The 22,430-nt window shown below is 37.0% G+C and overlaps 1 protein-coding gene across 2 annotated transcripts; it reads right to left on the bottom strand.

Annotated features, from left to right (window-relative positions):
* Positions 1–2,115: 2,115 nt before the first annotated feature.
* shox2 (shox homeobox 2) lies at positions 2,116–20,997 on the bottom strand. Of its 2 annotated transcripts, none has more exons than XM_088346380.1 (5): positions 20,438–20,997; positions 18,158–18,369; positions 10,778–10,835; positions 8,093–8,181; positions 2,116–5,802 (listed from the first exon to the last, which is right to left on the bottom strand). In XM_088346380.1, the coding sequence occupies exons 1-5, from the start codon at positions 20,700–20,702 to the stop codon at positions 5,509–5,511; spliced, it is 918 nt and encodes a 305-aa protein (XP_088202506.1). In that variant the 5' UTR covers positions 20,703–20,997; the 3' UTR covers positions 2,116–5,508. The 2 variants fall into 2 exon arrangements, with proteins under 2 accessions (XP_088202506.1, XP_088202507.1); XM_088346381.1 differs by having other exon boundaries at positions 2,116–5,766.
* Between the last annotated feature and the right edge of the window lie 1,433 nt (positions 20,998–22,430).

The following is a 22,430-nucleotide window of genomic DNA, read 5'->3' as shown; positions in this document are numbered from 1 at the left end:
CAGGACTGGGTTCAAATACTGATCGGGAGCCAATCAGAACCTGCGGTAGTTGGTGCCAAAAGAGCGGGCCCAGCTGAGTCACATCAGTAATCATGACAATTTCAAGATAATTCGCCGGTCCAAATTGTCCCAAATTGTCTGTCCCTGTGTGCCCTGCGTTTGGCTGGCAACCAGTTCAGGGTGTCCCCTGCTCACTGCCCCAAGACAGCTGGGACGGGCTCCAGCACCCCCGCGACCCTACTGAGGATAAACGATGCAGACAATAGATGGAGGGATGGAATATTTTGCATGTAAAACTTCACTAAGGCATTATTCATTGTAGCCAGAGTGCTATATGTTGTATGTTTAAGGTTTATAGAAGTATCTTAAGGCTTGTATAAGTAACCTGTTTTGGTTTCTACTAAAAAAATAAACTTCTCATAAAATATGCTCTATAAAGATAAAAAAGTGAAGTTTAACATACTTTTGGAAGATGGGCTTCAAGAGTTAGGCGACTTCGTCCTCCGTGGTAAAAAGTGGCCGAAAAAAAGCAATCCGACCGTTTTCTCAACCGCATCAAGCTTTCTTATTCCACTTTCGTTTCAAGAAAAATGGCTCGCCTTTTCTTTACACTTTACACCACAGGTGTCAAACAGGCGGCCCGCGGGCCAGATCAGGCCCGCTAAAGGATTGAATCCGGCCCGCGAGACAACACTCAGAGAAGCGCAAGAGAAAAACAAGCTGCAGGTTGAAATATGTCAACTTGATGTTGCCAGAGCCAGGTGCCTCGAACAAAGACACTGGACTTGTATTTATTTCTCTCTCTCTCTCTCTCTCTCTCTCTCTCTCTCTCTCTCTCTCTCTCTCCCTCTCTCTCTCTCTCTCTCTCTCTCTCTCTCTGACTCTCTCTCTCTCTCTCTCACACCACTTTTCTCCCTCTCTGTGTCTTTTAACCTCTTTTGCTCTAACTTCCTTTTTTCCTTTTCTCTTTCTCTCTTCCTACCCTTTGCGCTTTCTTTTCTCTTTTCTCTCCTTCTGTCTTTCTATTTCTCTTTGGATTTCTTTCTACCTCTCCTTTTCTTTTTCCCCTCTCTCACGACTTTTTATCTTTTGTTTCTCACGCTCTCTCCTTCTCTCTCTTTTTCTTTCTTTGTCCCACCCTCTCTCCTTTTCCCCCTCCCTCTTTCTCTTATTTCTTTATCTCTTTTTCTTTCTCTTTAAACTACTAGTCCGGCCCCCGACAGAATGTTTGTTCTATCGTGTGGCCCCCCGAGTTAAAATGAGTTTGACACCCCTGCTTTACACTAACCATATTGAATGGATTCACGAGATATTAAAACATGAAAAATGTCTGTTTTTAGCGCACTGGAGATACAATATAGAATATTTACACACGAACTAGGAAGAGGAAGACGGATTTCATCTTCGTGGTAGATGCTGGGTGACCTCCTACAGCGCCACACGCCAGTAGTGCTGGAAAGAAGAACTACAGTAATGCCCTGTACTCGGAAAAAGGTGCACACAATACAAAATCGAACTTACAGGATATTTTTTAACATCCCGAAAAAAATGATCTACCGTTTTACATTACTCAAATGTTCGTCAGTAGGGGAGCGTCGGTATTATCATTCACCCGATACATAAATAAACATAACTTAAATTTTAAGAAAAAAAAACAAAAAAATCCTCCGATTATTCGATTAATCATTTTAATATTCTGTGAACAGTCGATTATTAAAATAATTGTTTGCTGCAGCCCTATCCAGAAATAATATATATTTTTAAAACTTCCACACAAATAAAAATGTCAACTCATTAAAAATGTTTCACTTAATTTATTATTGGGAAAAAAAAGCATTTGGGTAAGATGGATTCACGTTTCACATGAAATGGAAAAGCTATTGTTTTGAGTATTCTTCTTTTCTTTCTTTTTCTTTAAGAAACTGTCTGAGTTCACTTTCACTATATATATATATATATATATATATATATATATATATATATATATATATATATATATATATATATATATATATATATATATATATATATATATATATATATATATATATATATATATATATATATATAAAATTACAAACAGGAAGTACGCTGTTTACAAACAAATAAAGTTTTTTCAAAAATGAAAAAAAAAGAATGGTTCTCGTGTATAAACATATTTTACATGTGCCCGTACCACTTTACAGTCCTTTTTACAGTTATATATACATACATGCCAACCTTTTGACGTTAAAAGCGGTAGATTTTATCGCTTTTTTCTATTTTTCTATATTTGTAGCTACCGGAAAAGGGAAACTTTTACCGCTTTACTTCCGCACAAAGGCTTAGTTTCTCTTCAAAATAAAGCAGCCGGAAACTAAAAAAAACTAGTCTGGAGTCGAGATTTCATTCGTTGTAGTTGAAATATGAAAAAAGCGACGGATTTTGTTTTGAAAGTGGTGTTAAAAGCGGTGATTTAATGCAGAAAGGGGTGGTTTAATTTATAAACGATAGTGTTGGCAGGTATGTATATAACGCAAGACACCAAAGAACAAAATAATATATTATGATCTCACATTTGAGTTAGCTTTACAGAAAAGAAAAATAACATTGGTCAGCTGGGACTCATGCAAACATCTTGGACGTGGGCGTAGTTTTGGCATGGGTGGAGGGGCCGTGTACCCACCATTATTATGAGATCGTTTTTTCAAAAAATGCGCGTCGTTTCCATAAATATCGAGCAATCATTGGTTTCTCCCCACTGATAAACACCTGTAGAGCCATGTTTTTGTGTACCTGTAACAGCAAGATGTCCGACAAATATGTCAGCTCCCTTCGAGTGAGGCTCATGTTCTATAAAATAAAAGCATATTTCTCAAGTATTTCTTTAAAAATGTTCGTCTATATAAAAGTTCATGTATTTTTTCTAATTTTTTCGAATCAATATTTCTTTTTTATGAACAAAGTTTCTTTTCACCATGAGAAGGCGGTAAAAAATACACACTGTCCTTTTAAAAATATGTGTAATGTCTCACTAGTGGGGGGCCAACAGGGCCTGCAAGGCCTTCTCTGCTTGCGTAAAAGAAAAGTCTGATTTCTGTGATGTTAGTTATGTTTTTACCATCAATTCCTATGAAATAATTCCAAGTGGTGGGCCAACAGGGCCTGCAAGGCCTTCTCTGCTGGCGTAAAAAACAAAAAAGTCTGAATCCTGTGATGTTAATCATATTTTGACCATCAATTCCTATTAAATAATTCGAAATTGTCCGTCAGGTTGTATAGCTTTTCCCTTGGTCGTGCTGCTTACATTACCACTTATAAATGAAGAAAGGAGGATGGATTTTGTTTACAAATAATAATTATTTTGGGGCTATAATCCTAGATAACATTACAATTTTATGAAGTTATTATTGACGTTTTCATTATATGTGTCACAGTTTTAGCTGCAGTAAATATTTTATAGCCATAAAATTTGGATTAATTACGACATAGCACAAAATGTTAAAAATCTGAAAGCTATCCATTATGATTTTCAATGTTTGGCAGGTCTATTACCTTTTACGTCCAAAACTTTTGAATCAATCTCGAAAAACATATTCTGGAAAACAAAATTTCAAAGTCATTCTCAATGTACAATCGTTTAAAAGATTATAGTCGAATTTTTTTTGAAGTTCTGTCGTTTTTCGTAGTGTTACTGTATTTCTGAAGTATTTTTCATGTAGTATTTCCATAGTACTATTTTTTTAGTATTCCTGTCGTACTTTTGTTGTATATGTAATATTTTTGTATTGTTTTTGTATCATTACAGTAGTTTTATGATTATAGTATTTTTCAGTATTACTTTATTATTATTTTTTAGTATTGTTGTACTATCTCTGTTGTATTTTGTAGTATTTCCACATTAGAATGTTTGTTGTATATCCGTTGTACTTCTGTAGCATTTTTGTAGTACAGTGTTACTGTAGTTTTATGGTTGAAGTATTTTTAGGTATCACTACAAGTATAATTTGCAGTATTTCGGTTGTCGAAGTGTCCTTGGGCAAGACACTGAATCCCTAATGCCCCCAATAAGCAGGTAGGCGCCTTGCATGGCCGACTCCCTATTGGTGTGTGAGTGTGTGTGTGAATGGGTAAGTGTGAAGCACATTGTAAAGCGCTTTGGGAGGGTTTCTTTGTCTTGAAAAGCGCTACCTCCATGCAGAGCATTTCTCCCTTTTAGAAGGTCTTGAAATGTCTTGAAATGAAATCGCTCACATAGATTCAGAAGAGTTTCCTTCCTGTCAAAAAAGACCATCCATAATGTTCATCTTTTTAGTAAATAATCTAATAATTCGATAGTGACACATTTATTATGTTGAACAATATAGGTTTTGAGTTTTTCCTTGCCCTCATAGGTTTTAGATCAGGGATGGTATAAGCAGGGTTGGGTAGGGTTACTTTAACTGGATTACTTTCAATTCCTTTTGGATGACTCCAATACCAAATATGCTAATAAAAGACAAACGAAACTAAATAGGAATAAAATGATGACTCACAACACGTGGTAAGCTTTCTCTCCTGGCTTTGATCTCTTTGATCTCCGGCAAAACGAACATCAAATGCGACAGAAACAAAATGAAAATCAATCCAAACAGCTTGCCAACATCATTTTTGCCGTTCCGTGTATTCCGTTACTCCCCAAGCCTGCACAAAATATACTCATTTTATTCATATTTAGTTTATTTGTCTTTTATTTGCATATTTGGTATTGGAGTCATCCAAAAGTAATTGAAAGTAATCAAGTTAAAGTAACCCTACCCAACCCTGGGTATAAGAATGGTCTGTAGTCTGTACTGATATTTGAGATAGTTTGTCCATCAAGGGATCCCGGTTCAAATCTCGGCTCGTCCATGTTACATGTCAAAGTGTCCTTGGGTAAGACACTGAACCCCTAATACCCCCAATAAGTAGGTTAGCGCCTTACATGGCTGCAAGGCCGCTATTGGGAAATGTGGAGCACATTGTAAAGTGCTTTGGGAAGTCATCGACTTGAAAAGCGCTATAGAAATGCAGATCGTTTTATTTCATTTCAAAAAAAGGCCTAGGTTTGACCTCCACGGCCTCCCCCAGTCCCCCACCCATGCCAAAACCGAACCTACGTCCTGTTTTATTTTGAAAGGGATCTTCTCGCTCCAAAGCGAGACGATGAACTCTAAGGAGGCCAGCCTCTTTAAGTCCTCATCATTAAATGTTAAAAGCGACTGCAGAATGGTTCGCCTTGTTTGACAAAGTTTCGACCGCCAGCTGCGTCCTCTTCTCGCTGTCCATCTTTGTTTTTTTTCCCTTTATTTTGGGGAGTAGAAACAAACAAATTCCTCTCCACTCGGCTATGAAAGCGGTCTCTTTTCATAATCTCATAAATAGCCTTTATTTTTAAAGAGTCGTCCTTCGAAAACATAAATAGCGTCCATGGTGGCGTCCTCCTGCGTGCGTGCGCGTCCCCGAGCGACGTCTTCGTTGCGCGCGCGTCCCCGCGCAGCGGCGTGCGCGTCACAGGCCCAGCGCGGCCGCGTGCTTCTTGGCCTTCAGTCTGAGATCCGCGATGCTGGAGTTTTTGCTGGTGTTCTTGGCGGCGGCGGCGGCCGCCACCACCGAAGCGGCCGAAGCGGACTCGGCGGCCAGCGTGGCCAGCGGCAGGCCGAAAGGGGGCGCCGGAAACATCATGTAGGGCGCGTGCGCCGCCAGGTGAGAGTGCAGGTGGTGCTGCGCATGCGCAACGGCGCTGTCTAGCTGCAGCTGAGCCTGCACCTGAAAGGAGAAGGGCGGCACGTTGCAATGACTATCCTATAGGACGCACGAAGGAAGGGGGGAGAAAAGGGGGGGAGAGGGGAGAACATGCGTTAAGTTCGCAGTGGCTGACGGGATATTCAGTCGCGCTAATATTGATTTATTTCATTTCAAAAAAATGGCAAAAATATTGGCCAGTCGGAATAAAATAGCGGTGTCCATGTCTTGGACTCATTTTGACATTGAATATCTCAGAAAGGATTCAGGATCAATGTTCCCTATAAGCTGCGCGTGCGCACTGCTCGCACATTCTCAGCGCACAAGAAAATCTAGCCAGCGCACAAAAATCAGGGCTCAAAATTACTAGTTAAGAAGCGACTTAAGTCAAAGTTACAGTGCATGAAGGTAAATAAAAATAAATGCGGTATTTTGAAGTCGAGTCGAAGTCGAACGAAGTTGAGTAAAGTTAGTAAAGTTCTTCGGCTCGGCTCACTAAAAGGAACCGGCTCTTTTGGGTCCTAAACGGCTCTTCGGGTTGTTTTGCTTCTTTAATCCCAACATGACCAAATATTATGTAAAATTTTGCACAAAATGACTTAAAAGAAGTCCTCCTCCTATTTAAACAGGTCATTCTTGTTCACTCCTGGTCAGTCTGTCTGTGAACCTCAGCACATGCAAGTCAAGCACTTTTGACTGTGGCTCCTATTTTGATCCCGACCTGTTTCCTGGATTGATCCCCGATCCAAGCTTCGTTCTCCTGTCCTGGCTACCCGTATCCTCATTCTGTATCCTGTATCGACCCCCGATCCAAGCTTAGTTCTCCTGTTTAGTATTCCTGTCGTACTTAGTTACCTGTACCTGATTCTGTTTCCTGTATGGATCCCCGATCCAAGCTCCGTTCTCCTGTCCCGGCTACCCATATCCTGATTCTGTTTCCTGTACCGATCCCCAATCCAAGCTCCGTTCTCCTGTCCCGGCTACCCGTATCTTAATTCTGTTTCCTGTATCCATCCCCGATCCAAGCTCTGTTCTCTTGTCCCTGCTACCCGTATCCTGATTCTGTTCTCCTGTATCCATCCCCGATCCAAGCTCTGTTCTCCTGTCCCTGCTACTCGTATCCTGATTGTGTTTCCTGTATCGATCCCCCATCCAAGCTCTGTTCTCCTGTCCCAGCTATCTGTATCCTGATTCTGTTTCCTGTATCGATCCCCGATCCCTGACTTCCCGCTCGTTCCAGCTACCCGACTTGTTCTGATTCCGACCACGCTCAGTTCTCGAGGGCTTCCCGCTCCTACTGGCCAGCGAGCACCAGATCGCTGTCTTTTTCCTCTCGCCCTGACTTCCCCAATCCCTTAATAAAGCATTGTGCGAAACGTTAGGCATTTGGGTCCCCTGCTTGTACCGGTCGTGACACACGGTTCAGATAGCTTTTACCCCAAAGCTATCAACACACTATATTTTTAAAGTGCAATGTCCCTGTTCTAAGTGCAATATCCCGGTTATGAACAGTTTTTTGTAACTTTAGATGTTCTTCACTTAAATTTAAAACAGTTTCTCAGGAATAAGGTGAAGACAGGGGAAATAAAAGTAAAAGAGGACCAGAAAATAAAGAAAAAAGAAAAGAAATAAGACAAAAAGTGAAACTCAAAAATAGGAAGAGAAACAAAGAAAAAATAAAAAAAACAAATGTTTTACTTGTTTTTGTCTTTCTTTCTCTTTAACCCTTTCTTTATTTCCTTTTTCTTTCTTTTTCTCTATTTTCATTTTTGTTTTGCTTTCTTTTTTTCTATTTTTCTCTTTATTCCCTCTTTTTCCTATTTGTCCTTCCCTATTTTTCATTTATTTTTTCTTTGCAAAAATCTGGGTCAAAATTATGAGTACAAAGCTTTTTGCCCCCTTTCAGTCTCCTTAGTTTGTAGTCTTCCTCTGACTCATTTTTGGTAGCACTACATAATACAGCGACATCTAGTGGACAAATATAAAACACTGTCCCTTTAAGAACAGCAGAATGTTCTTATCAGCGCTGTTTTTGTGAAAAATCCCATTTGGCCTAAGTTTACCGGATCCTGGCTTCCGCGGCCCCTCGACCCGATTGACTTTGAGACCCTTGCCCTCCGTACATATTTTTTTCTACATTTACTTAAATTCGACCTCATAATCAATATTTTGTCATCAAGAAGACAATACTTGAGAGTAGAGACTGAAAATGGTGATCGAAAAGAGCAAAATGAGGGACCCTATCGATAGTAAAACACCTCAGAAATGTAACCTTATTGTGTAAATATTTCAATATATCTGTTAAGCCCCGCCCCCCTGCTTGATTCCCATTGGTGGCCTTCACACTTGCCTGTTGGAATGGCATCCGTAAAGCCCCCACGTTGACGTACGGGGCCACGCGGCAGGCCTCAAACTGATTGGCTGCTCCGATCAGGACCCCTAGCAGAGGAAAACAGAGATATCAGACAAAACCATACACCATTATATAACACAGGGGTGTGCAAACTTTCGAGAAAGTCGGTGGTCGGATACGGTAAGCTGAAAAAGTGTGGGGGCCGACTATTCAACCTAGGATTCTTTGAACAGCCTTTTATAGATTCGGCTTCTGCGAAAGGTGTATGGCGATCAAGAACCGGAACAGGATCAGGACCCAAATGCGTGACGTTTCTTACACAAGCCTTTTATTTTACGGGAAATGGAGAGTCATGCACGTTAGGCAGAAGTCTGGCGTGGAATGATAGGAAGCCAGAGGCTGACGAGATCAATACCGATTGCCCGAGCAGATATCGAACAGATGGGGTTGATACCGGACAGGACGGGACCGTCAGGATTGATAATGCAACAGGATATCGAAATTAAACAGGACAAACTAGACGGGAACGAAACTGGAAACCGATATTAAATAACAGGACGGACAAGATTGATATCAAAACAGAATATCGAAAATAAACAGGACAAACTAGACGGGAACAAAACTGGAAACTGATATTAAACAACGGGACAGACAGCATAGATCCTGATCCTGTTCTGGTTCTTGACATTGGGTATGACCCGGCTGAGGCTGGAACCTGTAACCTCCCTGTGAGCCGGGCACCCAACTGGGCTGGTCTTAGTGGGCCACATACTATTCATTTTCTGACCATGATCCGGTAACAATTTGATCACGGGCCGCAATTGTCCCCCGGACCGGACTTTGGACATACATAGTACAACACCTGAGTGGCAAACTGGGACCTAACAACAAAAACTACACAACAGTGTGGGAAATACTCCACCGATTTGAAATGGTTCGGTCCATTTGAGTCCTAGCACTGCATAGTAGTATTTCTTCAGAAGTATTTCTGTAGCATTTTCTTAAGTAGAAAGTCTTCTACTAAATCTGTAATACTACTGTGGTAGTATTTTTGTAGTTTTTATGTAGTTGTAATGTTGTAGTATTGCTGTAGTATTACTTTAGATTCCCAAAGTAGAATCTTTGTAGGATATCTGTAGTATTTTTGTAGTATTACTTGAGGTGTATTTTTGTGTTGTATTTAGAGTATTCATGTAGTCAGATTTTTGTAGTATTACTGTAGAAATATTTTAGTAATGCTGCATTTTTATTTTATAGTAATTTGTAATATTTCTACAGTAGTATTTTTGTATTATTTCCATATCTATTTTTTGTAGAATATCTGAAGTATTTTTGTCGTACTACCGTAGTCTTATTTTAGTAGTATTTATGTAGTCGTAATGTTGTAGCATTGCTGTAATATTACTGTAGATTTATTCATGTAGGATTTCCATAGTAGAATATTTGTAGTATATCTGTAATATTTTGGAGTATTACTTGAAGTGTATTTTTGTGGTTTATTGGGAGTATTCATACAGTGAGACTTTTGTAGTATTTCTATAAAATTATTTTAGTAATATTGTATTTTTATTTTGTAGTAATTTGTAATATTTCTACAGAATTATTTTTGCATTATTTCCATACTATATTTTTTGTAGAATATCTGAAGTATTTTTGTAGTATTACTGTAGTCTTATTTTTGTAGTATTTATGTAGTCGTAATGTTGTAGCATTGCTGTAGTATTACTGTAGTTTTATGTATGCAGGATTACCATAGTAGAATCTTTGGAGAATATTTGTAGCATTTTTGTGGTATTTTTGGAGTATTTTTACCTTCAGATTTTTGTAGTTTTCATATCACTGTATTTTTATTTTGTAGTATTTTGTAATATTTCTACATTTTCTACGAAGATGAATAAAGTATCTATATCTATCTATCTATCTATCTCTTTCTCTCTCTCTTTCTATCTCTCTCTCTCTCCTTTATCTATCCATCTATCTATCTATCTATCTATCCATCTAGACATCTATCTATCTATCTATCTATCTATCTATCTATCTATCTATCTATCTCTTTCTCTCTCTCTTTCTATCTCTCTCTCTCTCCTTTATCTATCCATCTATCTATGTATCTATCTATCTATCTATCTCTCTCTCTCTCCTTTATCTATCCATCTATCTATGTATCTATCTATCTATCTATCTATCTATCTATCTATCTATCTATATCTATCTATCTATCTATATCTATCTATCTATCTATCTATCTATCTATCTATCTATCTATCTATCTATCTATCTATCTATCTATCTACACATCTATCTATTTACACATCTATCTATCTATCTATCTATCTATCTATCTATCTATCTATCTATCTATCTATCTATCTATCTATCTATCTATCTATCTATCTATCTATCTATCTATCTATTTTCTCCTTTCTACCCATCTTTCTTATCCTTTCTATCTATCTATCTATCTAGACATCTAGACCTCTATTCATCTATCTAGACATCTATCCATCTAAAATTAGTACTTCTTCTAAATTGGCTTACCAAACAAATTAATGAAAGTCTGCTCTTTGTATTCGCAGTGTGGCCTTTCATGCCCGGAACCGATGCCGGCCTTTTGCGCTTGTATCGGTGTGTGAGTGAGTGCGCGAATGAGCGACGTACATCGTTCACCGTTGCGTAACGTACCTTTATGCAACTGGTTCTCTTGTTTTCTGCATTTGGCTCTTCTGTTCTGGAACCAAACCTGCAGCGCCCAAAAACACAGAGTAATTGGTATTAACCGCAATGATTTGAGGTGCGAAATATCAGTAAATACCACGGCTCCCTTACAAAATACTAAATAATCTTACACCATTTTTTTTTTCAAACGTGTTTATTGATATAGTTTAACATACTGTACACGTGTTTCGTTATATCATATATATTGTTCATTAACATTTTGTTGTGAGATACTGAGTTGCTCGACATGAAGGAGGTTTATTATGAAAAAAGTTCAAAAATGAAGTCGCTTGGATGTTTACTGTAGAAGGAAAATATACCGAGTAGAATAATACATTTTCATATTCAAATTATAAATTCTTTTTCTGCTTTAAATTATTGTTGGCAATATACTGATTCAAAGGGATCACCACAAACCTGTCCTTTTTCATTTTCTCCTTTTATACTTCCTTTTTTTCTTAACTTTTTTATAAAACATAAAAATGCGTAATAGAATACATCAAAGAAAGTGAGCCGTTTGAGAGCCGGCTCTTTTTAATGAGTTGAGCCAAAAAAGCCGGTTCTCTAAAAAGAGACGGACTTCCTATTACTACACAGCTACCACATGAAATCCGATGTTTTTTGGACCACATTTATTTCAAATTGACTCAATCAACCCCGCCTGTTGTTTTCAGATCAGAATGACTTCTGGTGTTTTAATTCCGGTTCGGCCATTGCGACTCGATGATTGTATCCAAAGAAAATTCAAAACTATGTTGTAATGTAGGCCTACTGTTCTGCTTTAGTTTTGTTCACGTGTTATTCGAATGATGCATGATGGGAAATCCCCAGGCGACAGACGCATGCGCACAGTAGCATCAAACCGCTCGCTTCGTTTGCAACGAAAAAAAACGATACCGAGATAGAGGCTACCGCGGCGAACTCGTTTGACTCGATCGATTTGCCGTTTTGTGATAGATGGTGTACAGTGGGACCTCGCTACTTCGCGGTTCCACGTTCACGGGTTCAGAGCTTCGCGCGTCTAAAAAATAATAACAATAAAATATTTTTTTTATTATTATTTTATTTTATTTATTTTTTTAAGCATTTTTGAAGGGGCGTCGCTACTTTGCGGTTCCACGTTCGCGGGTCTAAAAAAATAATAATAATTTTATATACTTAATATATATATATATATACCACAGCCATATCCCCTGGTGGGAGGTGGTTAGAGTCATTTCTGACTCTTTTTGGGAGATTGATTCAGAGGAGGGGATTCCCAGCCCCCTCGCGCAACCCAACTGAGGTGTTGGGTGTCATTAGGTGACCAAACCCCCCAAATCCAACCCATAATGCTGAACGCCAGGCAGGAAGGCAACGGGTACCAATGTTTAAGTCTTAGGTATGACTCGGCCGAGGCTTGAACCACAACCTCCCAGTCTCGGGGCGGGCGCCATACCCCCAAGACCACCGAGCTGGTGTTAATAATAATAAAATAAAATAATGAATATATATATAGATATATATTTTTTTTTTAATAAGCATTTTTGAAGGGGCGTGGCTACTTCGCGGATTTTCACTTTTCGCGGGTGGTTTTGGTCCGCATTAACCGCGATAACCGAGGGATTACTGTATACCGGATGGTACCCATCATTGACAAATTTGCGTTTTTCCGTACAGATTTTCTCGCACGTCGTACACGTCTTACAATGCATCACAAACGTACTTTGCACGGCAAAAACGGACAGGTTGACAGGTAGGCCAAGGGCTGCGGCCTATAACGATATCGACTCTTGTATTAGGGCGAATTGTGGAGAGCTTGCAGGACAATTGTCTCGTCATGAATAACCTTGTCAGCGTCGGTGTCATCTTCCCGTGCGAGCGTCCCTGCAGACTTTCGAATGGACTTCGTGCTATCGAGTGATAATATCCCTCTCTCCAGCATCCTTCTCCCATTAATTACAGCAAACTCAAGGAGAGAAGGAACACAAAAAACACTTAAACGCAAATTACACGACGGAAAGGGACATTTAACACAGTTGTTAAGATCGAAAATATTATCGATTACGCCGCGGGCAGATTTCATTTTATGGAGCATTTTGGGTCCGCTTGGAATTTATAGCGGTGATAAAAGCCAAGTCATCGATCGAGGAGGGAAGAAAATAGAAAAGAAAGAGGCGAGAGTGCTCGTAGGGAAGAGGATTTGCAATGGTAATAAATGCGGCTAATGCATGCGAGTGGAGGATGCGGGGGAAACCTCCGCGGGACAGAAAAAAAGAACATGGTTCTGTTGTTGCGCGGCTATTATTCGTGCAAATCTCAATGGCGTGCTCGCTTTCTCTTGCACCCCCCTCTTTTTCTTGGAAAGCGTACTAGGTTTCTGGCCAGATGGTCATTTTTTTTTCTTTTTCGCTTGCGGGTCCTTGCAGAGACATCGTACACGCACTCATGTTGCATGCTGCGGATGATAAGCGTATCTGTTCCCCCGTGCAATAATTTATTATAATCAATTATAATTTTTTTTCTGTAAAATATTTGGAATTCATTCAAATTGCGCAACAAAGATTCACTCATGTCGCATGCTTTGGGTGATAAGCGTTCATATGCACGCTTAAGAAAATGAGGAATATTTGGATTTTAATTGATAATGTGGGTTTTTTTTTTTTGCAGTTTATTTGGAATTAATTCAAATTTCAAATCCATGTGGATTTATTTGTATTTCGCGTCAGTTCGTTGTTTTGCTTTGACAATAAATGTATTGCTATATTTTAGAATAGAATAGAATAGAATAGAAAATAAAGCAAAATAAGAGAAAAGGGATAGAAAAGAAAAGAATAAAATAGAAAAGAAACTAATAGAATAGAATAGAAAATCTGAGAAAACCAATAGAATAGAATACAATAGAAAAAAACTAATAGAATAGAATAGAAAATAAGAAGAAAACAGATAGAATAGAATAGAATAAAATAAAAAATAAAAAATAATAGAATAGAATATAAGAGAAAGGGATAGAACAAAATGGAAAAAAACGAATAGAATAGAATAGAAAATAAGAGAAAAAAAGGATAGAACAAAATAGAAAATAAAAACTAATAGAATGGAATAGAATAGAATGGAATGGAAAAAAACAAATAAAAGAATAGAATAGAATAGAATAGAATGAATAGAATAGAATAGAAAAAGTAAATAAAGAATAGAATAGAATAAAATAGAAAAAATAAATAAAATAATAGAATATAATAGAATAGAAAATAAAAGAAAATAAGGTAAAAAAGGATAGAATAGAATAAAATAGATAAGAAAAACTAATAGAATAGAATAGAATAGAAAAAAATAAATAAAAGAATAGAATAGAATAGAATAGGAAAGAAAATAAGGGAAAAAGAAAAGAATAGAATAAAATAGATAAGAAAAACTAATAGAATAGAATAGAATAGAAAAAAATAAATAAAAGAATAGAATAGAATAGAATAGAATAGAATAGAAAAGAAAAAAGGGAAAAAGAATAGAAGAGAATAAAATAGATAAGAAAAACTAATAGAATAGAATAGAATAGAATCGATGAAAAAGTATTTATCATCAATGATAACGTAGCGAACATTCTTTGAAACGAGATTAGACATGCCATTCCAGGATAAACAATACAAACACGTAATAAAGACTGACGAGAGAAAACATTTACAAGGTATTTCTTGGAGACGGGCCTAAATTGTAAGTGCAATTTCTTTTCCTAATAATAGTGCAATGAAACCCATTTTCCAGTACGACTGGCAAGATATACATAGAAACGGAGTAATATTTCGATTAAAACAGCTACTCATACATGTATTTGTTTGACCAAATATTTGGGATCAACTATAACGACACAGCCACAATTATCGATTATATTTTTAGTTCCAATCAAAATAATGTTGAATTTTAAGCCAGTTTTCATTTTGTTTTATTTAAAGTTGGTGCGTATCTTATTAATTTTTTTTTTTAGTTCACACCTTGATGTAAATATTCAATATGTGCAACGCCTTTTGTATATGCATATTTAATTTAGTTTAGTTTTAAACTACTTTATCAATATTTTACAGGAAAATATCTCGGATATTTTTTCACAATAATAATAAAGACATCGTATCTTGAAACTGAATCAATGTGTCAAGTCATTCATATTTATTAGAATAGAATTATTTGTATTTTAATTCCTAACTACGTAGTGAACGAGATTAGACATAGCACACCAGAATAAACAAGATAAACTCGTCATAAATCTTCAGATTAAGCAGGAAAAATAAATTGTGGGTGCAAGGTTCATTCTTACGAATTTGGAAAAATTGTACATCGTAACAATTCTAAGACAATTGTTTTTCTATTCTTAATCTTTAGTGTCTCTTTTTTGCATAGAATTAAGAAATTTTAGTCCGTTTAATGCACGATTACATATCGTCATCATTGAAAAAAGACGCCAAAAAAATAGAAATACGTCGTTTTCAAATGACGGCACCATTTAGATTTAAAGGTCTATTAAAATTATATTAATTTATTTCTATTTCTAATTTATATTGGTGTAAATATATCACTTTTTTGTACAGTACTATCTTATTCTACCTTGAATATTTTTTATACAGCACTTCCGGTGTCTGGAAAGTGTTCTATAAATCCATTTGGATTTGGACGTATCGCACAAATAATTTTAAATATTTAAATAATTCGTCATTTTTTTATGGTGTTCGAATTATGAATTTATAATCAAAAGCAATTAAGAGGCCTGGATGAAAGCAAATCGTTTGTGTAGTTATGCTAATTTATGTATTAAGTGTAATATTTACGGGCAGCACGGCTGCACAATTCTGAGGTCATGAGATCGAACCTCCTGTGTGGAGTTTGCATGTTCTCCCCGTGCTTGCGTGGGTTTCCTCCAGGCACTCCGGTTTCCTCCCGATTCAAATTGTCCCTAGGTGCGAATGAGCGAGCGAATTGTCTGTCCTTGTGTGCCCTGCGACTGGCTGGCAACCAGGTCAGGGCTCCAGCACCCCCGCGACCCTACTGAGGATAAGCGGTGCAGATCATGGACGGATGGATGTAATATTTGCATACAATGCAGATGCGATAAAATAGAAAATCCCAGAAAAAACATTGATCGATTATAAAAAATTGACAAACGATTGAATAAAATTCTTATCGACCCTCGAGGACCGAGGTCAGAAATATGTGGCTCGCGAGCCACGCGTGGCTCTTTTCATGAGTACATCCGGCTCGGGGATAAAATTCACGTTTTTAATGCATTTAGGTCGGGATTGCAACTCCGTGTTTCTACTGTGAGCGTCGTAGCGCTTCTCTATCTTTAATATTTGTCGGAAGGAATGACATTTGGACTTTTATTCCGTGTTTTTTAGCTAATGTGATACCTCGGAGTACTCATGCGAGTGTGACGTCTGCCTTCTACTATTTTCTGGATATTATTTTTAGTGTAGTTTTTGCAAGTAATGAATAAATGATAAATGATTAACAGTGCGTATAAGGACTTTTTAAGGCAAATGTTTGTAGATTTAAAATATATCGAATATTTGCTTCTTTAAAATGGAATGGAGGGTGAATAATGACCAATTGATCTCCATGGTTAGAAAGGTGACCACGTTACTGAAGGTAAATACATCTGTATCTTTCTTATTTGCAAGATTTTGTGACATTGTTCCACAAAAATATTTAGTTTTGAATAATTATCCATGATAAAAATGACTGTTCTCTGAATCTCAATGATTGTAAGTAACTGCAGGAGGAAGATACATTTTAAATGAGATATTTGTTTTTATGGTAATATTTTATTTTATATGCTTTATCAAATCGTCAAATGTCACACACTGAAATAAAATGCACTGAAGAATTTGCTTTTGTCTGGAGATCAGATTTGGTTTCTTTCATGGGCGTAACTACCATGGTTTTAGGGGTGCTCGAGCACCCCAAAATTCAACCCAAGACCCCCCCAAAATATAGAATATTTTTAAAACACTCTTTTCCTAAACAAATGACTTCATAGGCCTAAATATGAAGAAAAACGCCAAATAAAAACAGTAAAACAAAACAAAACCGTGAACAACGCAGCGTCGAACACCTCACCGCCTTGAAATGGTTCACTCCATTTCATTCCTAGCATTGCTCTCTTTAAAACATCCCAAGTATTCTGAGAATTACGTATTTAATCCCCATCAATTGAGCAAATGATCATCACATGTTGATGAACAATCTATCAACTACTCAGGGTAGGATATCAAGATCATACTCATATTTTATTCCTGCAGTCCAAATTATCAAAATTGGATGATTTAGTAAAATCTTTCACTGCATAACTGCTATTTAATGTCAACAAAAACATAGTGCCAGAAAACATCCAAAAAGTATTTATTCTGAAAGAGGGAAATTATAATTTAAGGGGCTGTAGTGAATTCCTAATCCCAAAGGTGAGAACCACCAGGAAAAGTATGTGTGTGTCTGTGTGCGGAGTCAAACTTTGGAACAATTTACAAGACGAGATCAAACAATGTCCAACTATTCATTTGTTCAAATTTTAATTAAAAAAAACCCCATTCCTGGTGGAATACAGAGATGAAGAAAATCGGGTATGAGTGATACGAGAGATTGGGAATAGTGCGTCTAGAACTATGGTTAATTTTATTGTTATTGTTGCTATTGTTTTATCATAACTGTTATTATTAATATTAATACTATTGTTGTCATTATCATTGGTGTGTTTACTAGGGAAGATGAAGGGGTAGGGAATATAAGCATTTGCTTCTTACTACCCCTTTTCGAACATATGATGTAACATTATTTTGTTGTTGAGTTATAGTTTTTGCTTTGTTTTTATTTCAATGTTCAAAATAAAGTTTTCATTCATTCATTCATAATATATTTTAAAAAGTTATGAATTGATACAGATGTTTTTGGTATAAAACAGCCAGTGTTTGAGAACACAGAGGTATATTATTATTCATTATTGTAAATATTGTGTAAATTATAACATTTATCTTCTTTGTTTTCTTTTATCCTCGCTGTTAAATGTGAACCTGGAGTGCCACGTCCAATTTTGTTGTCACAATATATTCAACCCAATTTGTAACAATGACAATAAAGGTATATTCTATTCTATTCTATTACGTATTTAAATGAAAAAAAAAACATGTTTAAACCAGCCTGGCACTCTAAGTGCTCATCGCCCCTAAAACTCTGGACCTAAGATTGCTCCTGGATATATAGAACATTTTAGAGGGATTTTTCTGTCAATGCAAGCAAAACAAATAAAGGTTTTAATGTGTACAGGTTCCAAGGACTTTGTATTTCGATTTACAACCGCTTGCATGCTTTTTGGAGGGGTTTTCTTACCTGCACCCGGGCCTCCGAGAGACCCAGTCTCTGGCTCAGTTCCTCCCGCATGAAAGCGTCCGGGTAGTGCGTCTCATCGAAGAGCCTTTCCAGTTCGTTGAGTTGCTCCAGCGTGAAGTTAGTCCGACTTCTCCTCTGCTTAATTTTGGTCTGAGCCTCATCCTCCATCGGCTTATTCAACTCTTCTTTCCTCTCTTTCACATCCGTGGTGCCTTCAAATGCAAAAATATAGATTGCAGAAAATCTCTAGAAACGCATAGATTCAATAGGGTGGGATGAAAGCGATGGAAAAGGATGCAGAGACCCCTGCACCCCCCTCTGCCAAACCTCAAAAAGCGGATCACAGCTCGGATGTTTTGTCGAGCTACATAAAGCTCTTTAATTATTAAGTGCTTATAAATATGCAAGGGGATCGCGTGCGTGGGGAGTGTGTGTGAGATCCACGCGGGAAACAAGCTGTCACGGTACCACATTTTGACAAAAAACATGCGTTCACACATTTTAGATCAAAAAATAAATGACTTTTTTCTTACAAACAGAAAATAAATTGTATTGTCGCTGGAATTAATGCGGTAAAACGTTGCAGGCAAGGGTAAACATGAAACAAAGACAGATAAAATAATGTCAGAAGTAGGCAGCATATTGATATACTCATAACGAAGTTTTGGATTTTAAATAAAAGCACGTTGATTTTTCTGCAAAGATTTCAAGTGCAATACAAATTAAATATCACAGTTGATGTTGTAGCTTTTGTTATTATTGTAATTATCATGTCTTTATCATTCCAAGCCACCAAGTGTCTAATTATTTTAAACAAGATTATACATAAAGCACGTATTTATTATATATATCATTAATATATTGGTTTTTAATTTGTGTTTAATCATTTTGGGCTACATAAATAAATGTGACTTGCACTGAATGGAAAAGTCATCAAATTGCGTTATACTATTGTATAATTATAATAAAGGCCATTTTTATTTGTTGTAATTTAATATTTCTTAATGCGTTTTTGTAGTTGAGAAAAAATATATTTGAATCCTTTCCTTTTTATATTTTCTACTCGTGAATGCTGATTGTTTCCTTTTTCATCAAAACCGGGTGACTGCTTGAATAAACATAAACCCTCTAGTTAATTCAGATTTTTTCATACACGTGATCTTTTTTGTCAAATTGTATTTTTCTCTTTTAAAAACAATTTCATCCATCGAACAAAAATGCTATAAAACATGTGCAGTACATAATATACATATCTATCAATAAAACAATCATCCATTTGTGTACCAAAATGACAATTTAGTTCTGAAAATATTGCATAATGTCAAAAACAGCTACAATACCTTACATACCTGTCAATCTCAGCCAATGACTTCCATTATTAATGATTGCAATTGTTATAAAACTCAAATCTATTGTGCTTTCCTAGTTAATTACATTTAATCATTGTACTTACTAATAAAAAAACACACACTCATGTGTGGACATCTAGCTGTGCCATATTACATCAACTCAATGAGTTCTAAGCTGTAAATTATAGATAGCATTTTCAATTCTTTCAAATCTGGGTACTCACTTTCCGTCCTTTGCTTATGCCTAATAATACATACTAACACGATTTAGGGACACATTTATTTCAATCTCCTTTTGTTTCAATCTAATTCTAAGTAGTTGATTAATTTGGGCCGTTGGATTTTTTAAATTACGTCAAGTTCATCTGTATTTTATGATGTCTGTTTCTGGAATTATGCGTTAATAAACCTTACAAGCATAACGTGGTAACTATTAAATCACAGCAAGATATACTTTATTTACCAAATACAAAATACAAGCATTATATGCCATATTTCTTTGTTCCTTCCCAACCTGCAGTAAATGTCGTATTGCTTATTATATATAGAGAGCAGTATATTTCAAAATTATATTAAAAAGAAGTATACAATTGACAGGTAAGGACTATAGATTTAAAAAGAAACCTCTGGTTGATTCAGGCTTATAAAATGTGTGTTCGTTTGTTTCGTTGATTTACATTCTCTCTCATTTTTAAACAATTGAGCAATTGAACGAATATGTTGCAAAAATAGATGCAGATGCTACAGATGTATCAATAAATCTACGTTTGCATTCTGAAAAGCATGTTATTTTATTTAAGATGACTAAAAAGGATTGGCGGTGTTTTTAAAAAAATATATACAAGCGCCAATGGTATATACATGTTTTTCTCATTTCATTTATCTAACTAAAAGTCTCTGTTAACAATCAGAAGAAATGAAAGCGTCTTACCGTCTATGACTTTCGGACTCCCGGCGTCCCTGGCCCCGAGGACGTCCGTTTCCCTCCCCGGCGAGAGCGCCACGTTTCGGGTTACAATCGCCGCCACCGTCGCTGCTTCTTCCCGGCTGCCGGGCTCCGGAGCTAAGGACTCCCCGCCACGGCCGGCCGCTTTTGCCGCTCCGGTCTCCAACACCTCCCGGTAGGTGATCACCTCCTTCTTCTCTTTGACTTTGTGATCGAAAGACTTGGACACGAAGGCGGTGAGCTCTTCCATCACACTCTCGGTTCTTTCTTTTCGTTTTTCCCCCCTTCTTTTTTAAAAAAGAAGGAAAAAACAGTCAGGGAGACTCTCCGGAGTTCCTCTCTCCTTTCGCAGTTTAAGACATCAATGATGTGGCCCCTTGAAAACGAGACGAGGTGATGCTGCCAACTCTCTGGCGAAAATGGGACATAAGGATGCGTCTTCCAATTTCTCCCCTCCTTTGGTACTGCGGAGTTGGGGAAACCTGCTGGTGATCCTCTATTGAAGTCACACTATTTATACTTTGCGGCGCCTTGCCCCCTTGATCCGTGCAAATTACCTCCCCTCAGGATGCCGGGATGAGCAAAAATCCCCCCCTCCTCTTCTCCTCCCTCGCTTCTTTCCCTTCCTTTATCCAACCTCAGTAGTTTAAAAAAAATCGTTTAAGCGCCACAACCGCAGCAGCGATTGGCCATTAATCCCAGATTGACAAGAAGGACTAATTCATTTAATTAAGCGCTCATTCGCTGTGATTGTCCTGAGTTACTTTTAAACACCCGAGAGAATGCAATGAATCTTTTTCTTAACCCCCCCCTCTCTCTCCCCCTCTTCTCTCTCTCTCTCGCTGCAGGGGAGTGGCTAAAAAATGAGAGAAAGAAGAGAGAGATAGAGTGAAGGACAGATAGACAGAGAGGGGGAGAATGAGAACGAGAGACTTATCATTGAAATCAAATCCAATTTATTTCTAGAGCACAATTAAACAATAAAATCCCCCTCTTTTTCCCCCCATCCCACAACAAAAATCACATCAAAACAAAATTGAACAGAAATAAAATATAATTACGACAAGGCACAGACTAACCATGTGAGGAAAAGGAGCCGAGGGCCTTAGGAAAGGATGAATAAAAATGAGGAAACACTAAAATAATTTTTTAAAAATGTTTAAAAAAATACTAGAGAACAACCACATGAAGATTGTGAAACGAAGAAGAAAATGGTTCACAGTGAATAATAATAATCAATAGAAAATCCGTTGAAATCATTTTTTGGGTGAAAAAAAAGACAAGAAAAAGAAAATGCGTCTTGGACATAAAACAAAGACTCCCTCAGTGAGTAATTTTGATTGTTTTGGAATTGGGGGGTCTTAATTCCTAATTCCAGTTCTAATATGTATCTTTAATGGACATTATATATTATTTAGCACCTCGTAGTGGTCAAAAAACGACAATTCATCAAAACAAACCTGAGTGATTTGAATTTATTGCATTCATATTTTCATTTTTGTTGCATTATATTCTTAAAAAAATAACTCATTAAAACCAAAAGTAATAGTTATTGAAAAGAAGGATTAATTTATTGGATTAAGTGCTCATTCGAGTTGTTTTTTAAACACCCGAGAGAATGAAATGAATCCTTTTCTCTCTCCCTTCTTTCTCTTTTCCCCCCCTCCTCTACCGTTTGTTCTGCAGGGGAGTGGCTAACAAATAGGAGAGAGACAGAGGAGAGAAGGACTCTTATCGAATAAGGTAAAAAAAGAGTCCGTTATTTCGATTATTGGGCACATTTCCCCAAAAATTAAACGAAAAAATGTTGCCATTCAAAGATTTATCTTTAAATAGTTAATGTGAGAGGTATTATGGGTGGGACCCATGCAAAGGGAAGCAGGAAGAAGGAAGGTATCTTTTTTTGAACAAAAACAGGAACAAAGTAAAAAACAAACGAGGGGGCACAAAACAAATGACATGTCAAACAAAATAAAAA

The sequence above is a fragment of the Urocampus carinirostris genome, chromosome 10 (genome assembly GCF_059441175.1).
Source record: "Urocampus carinirostris isolate Australia breed hairy pipefish chromosome 10, RoL_Ucar_1.0, whole genome shotgun sequence".
NCBI lineage: Eukaryota > Metazoa > Chordata > Actinopteri > Syngnathiformes > Syngnathidae > Urocampus > Urocampus carinirostris.
Note: the sequence above shows the minus strand (reverse complement) of the source record. Positions and strands in the feature narration are given on the sequence as shown.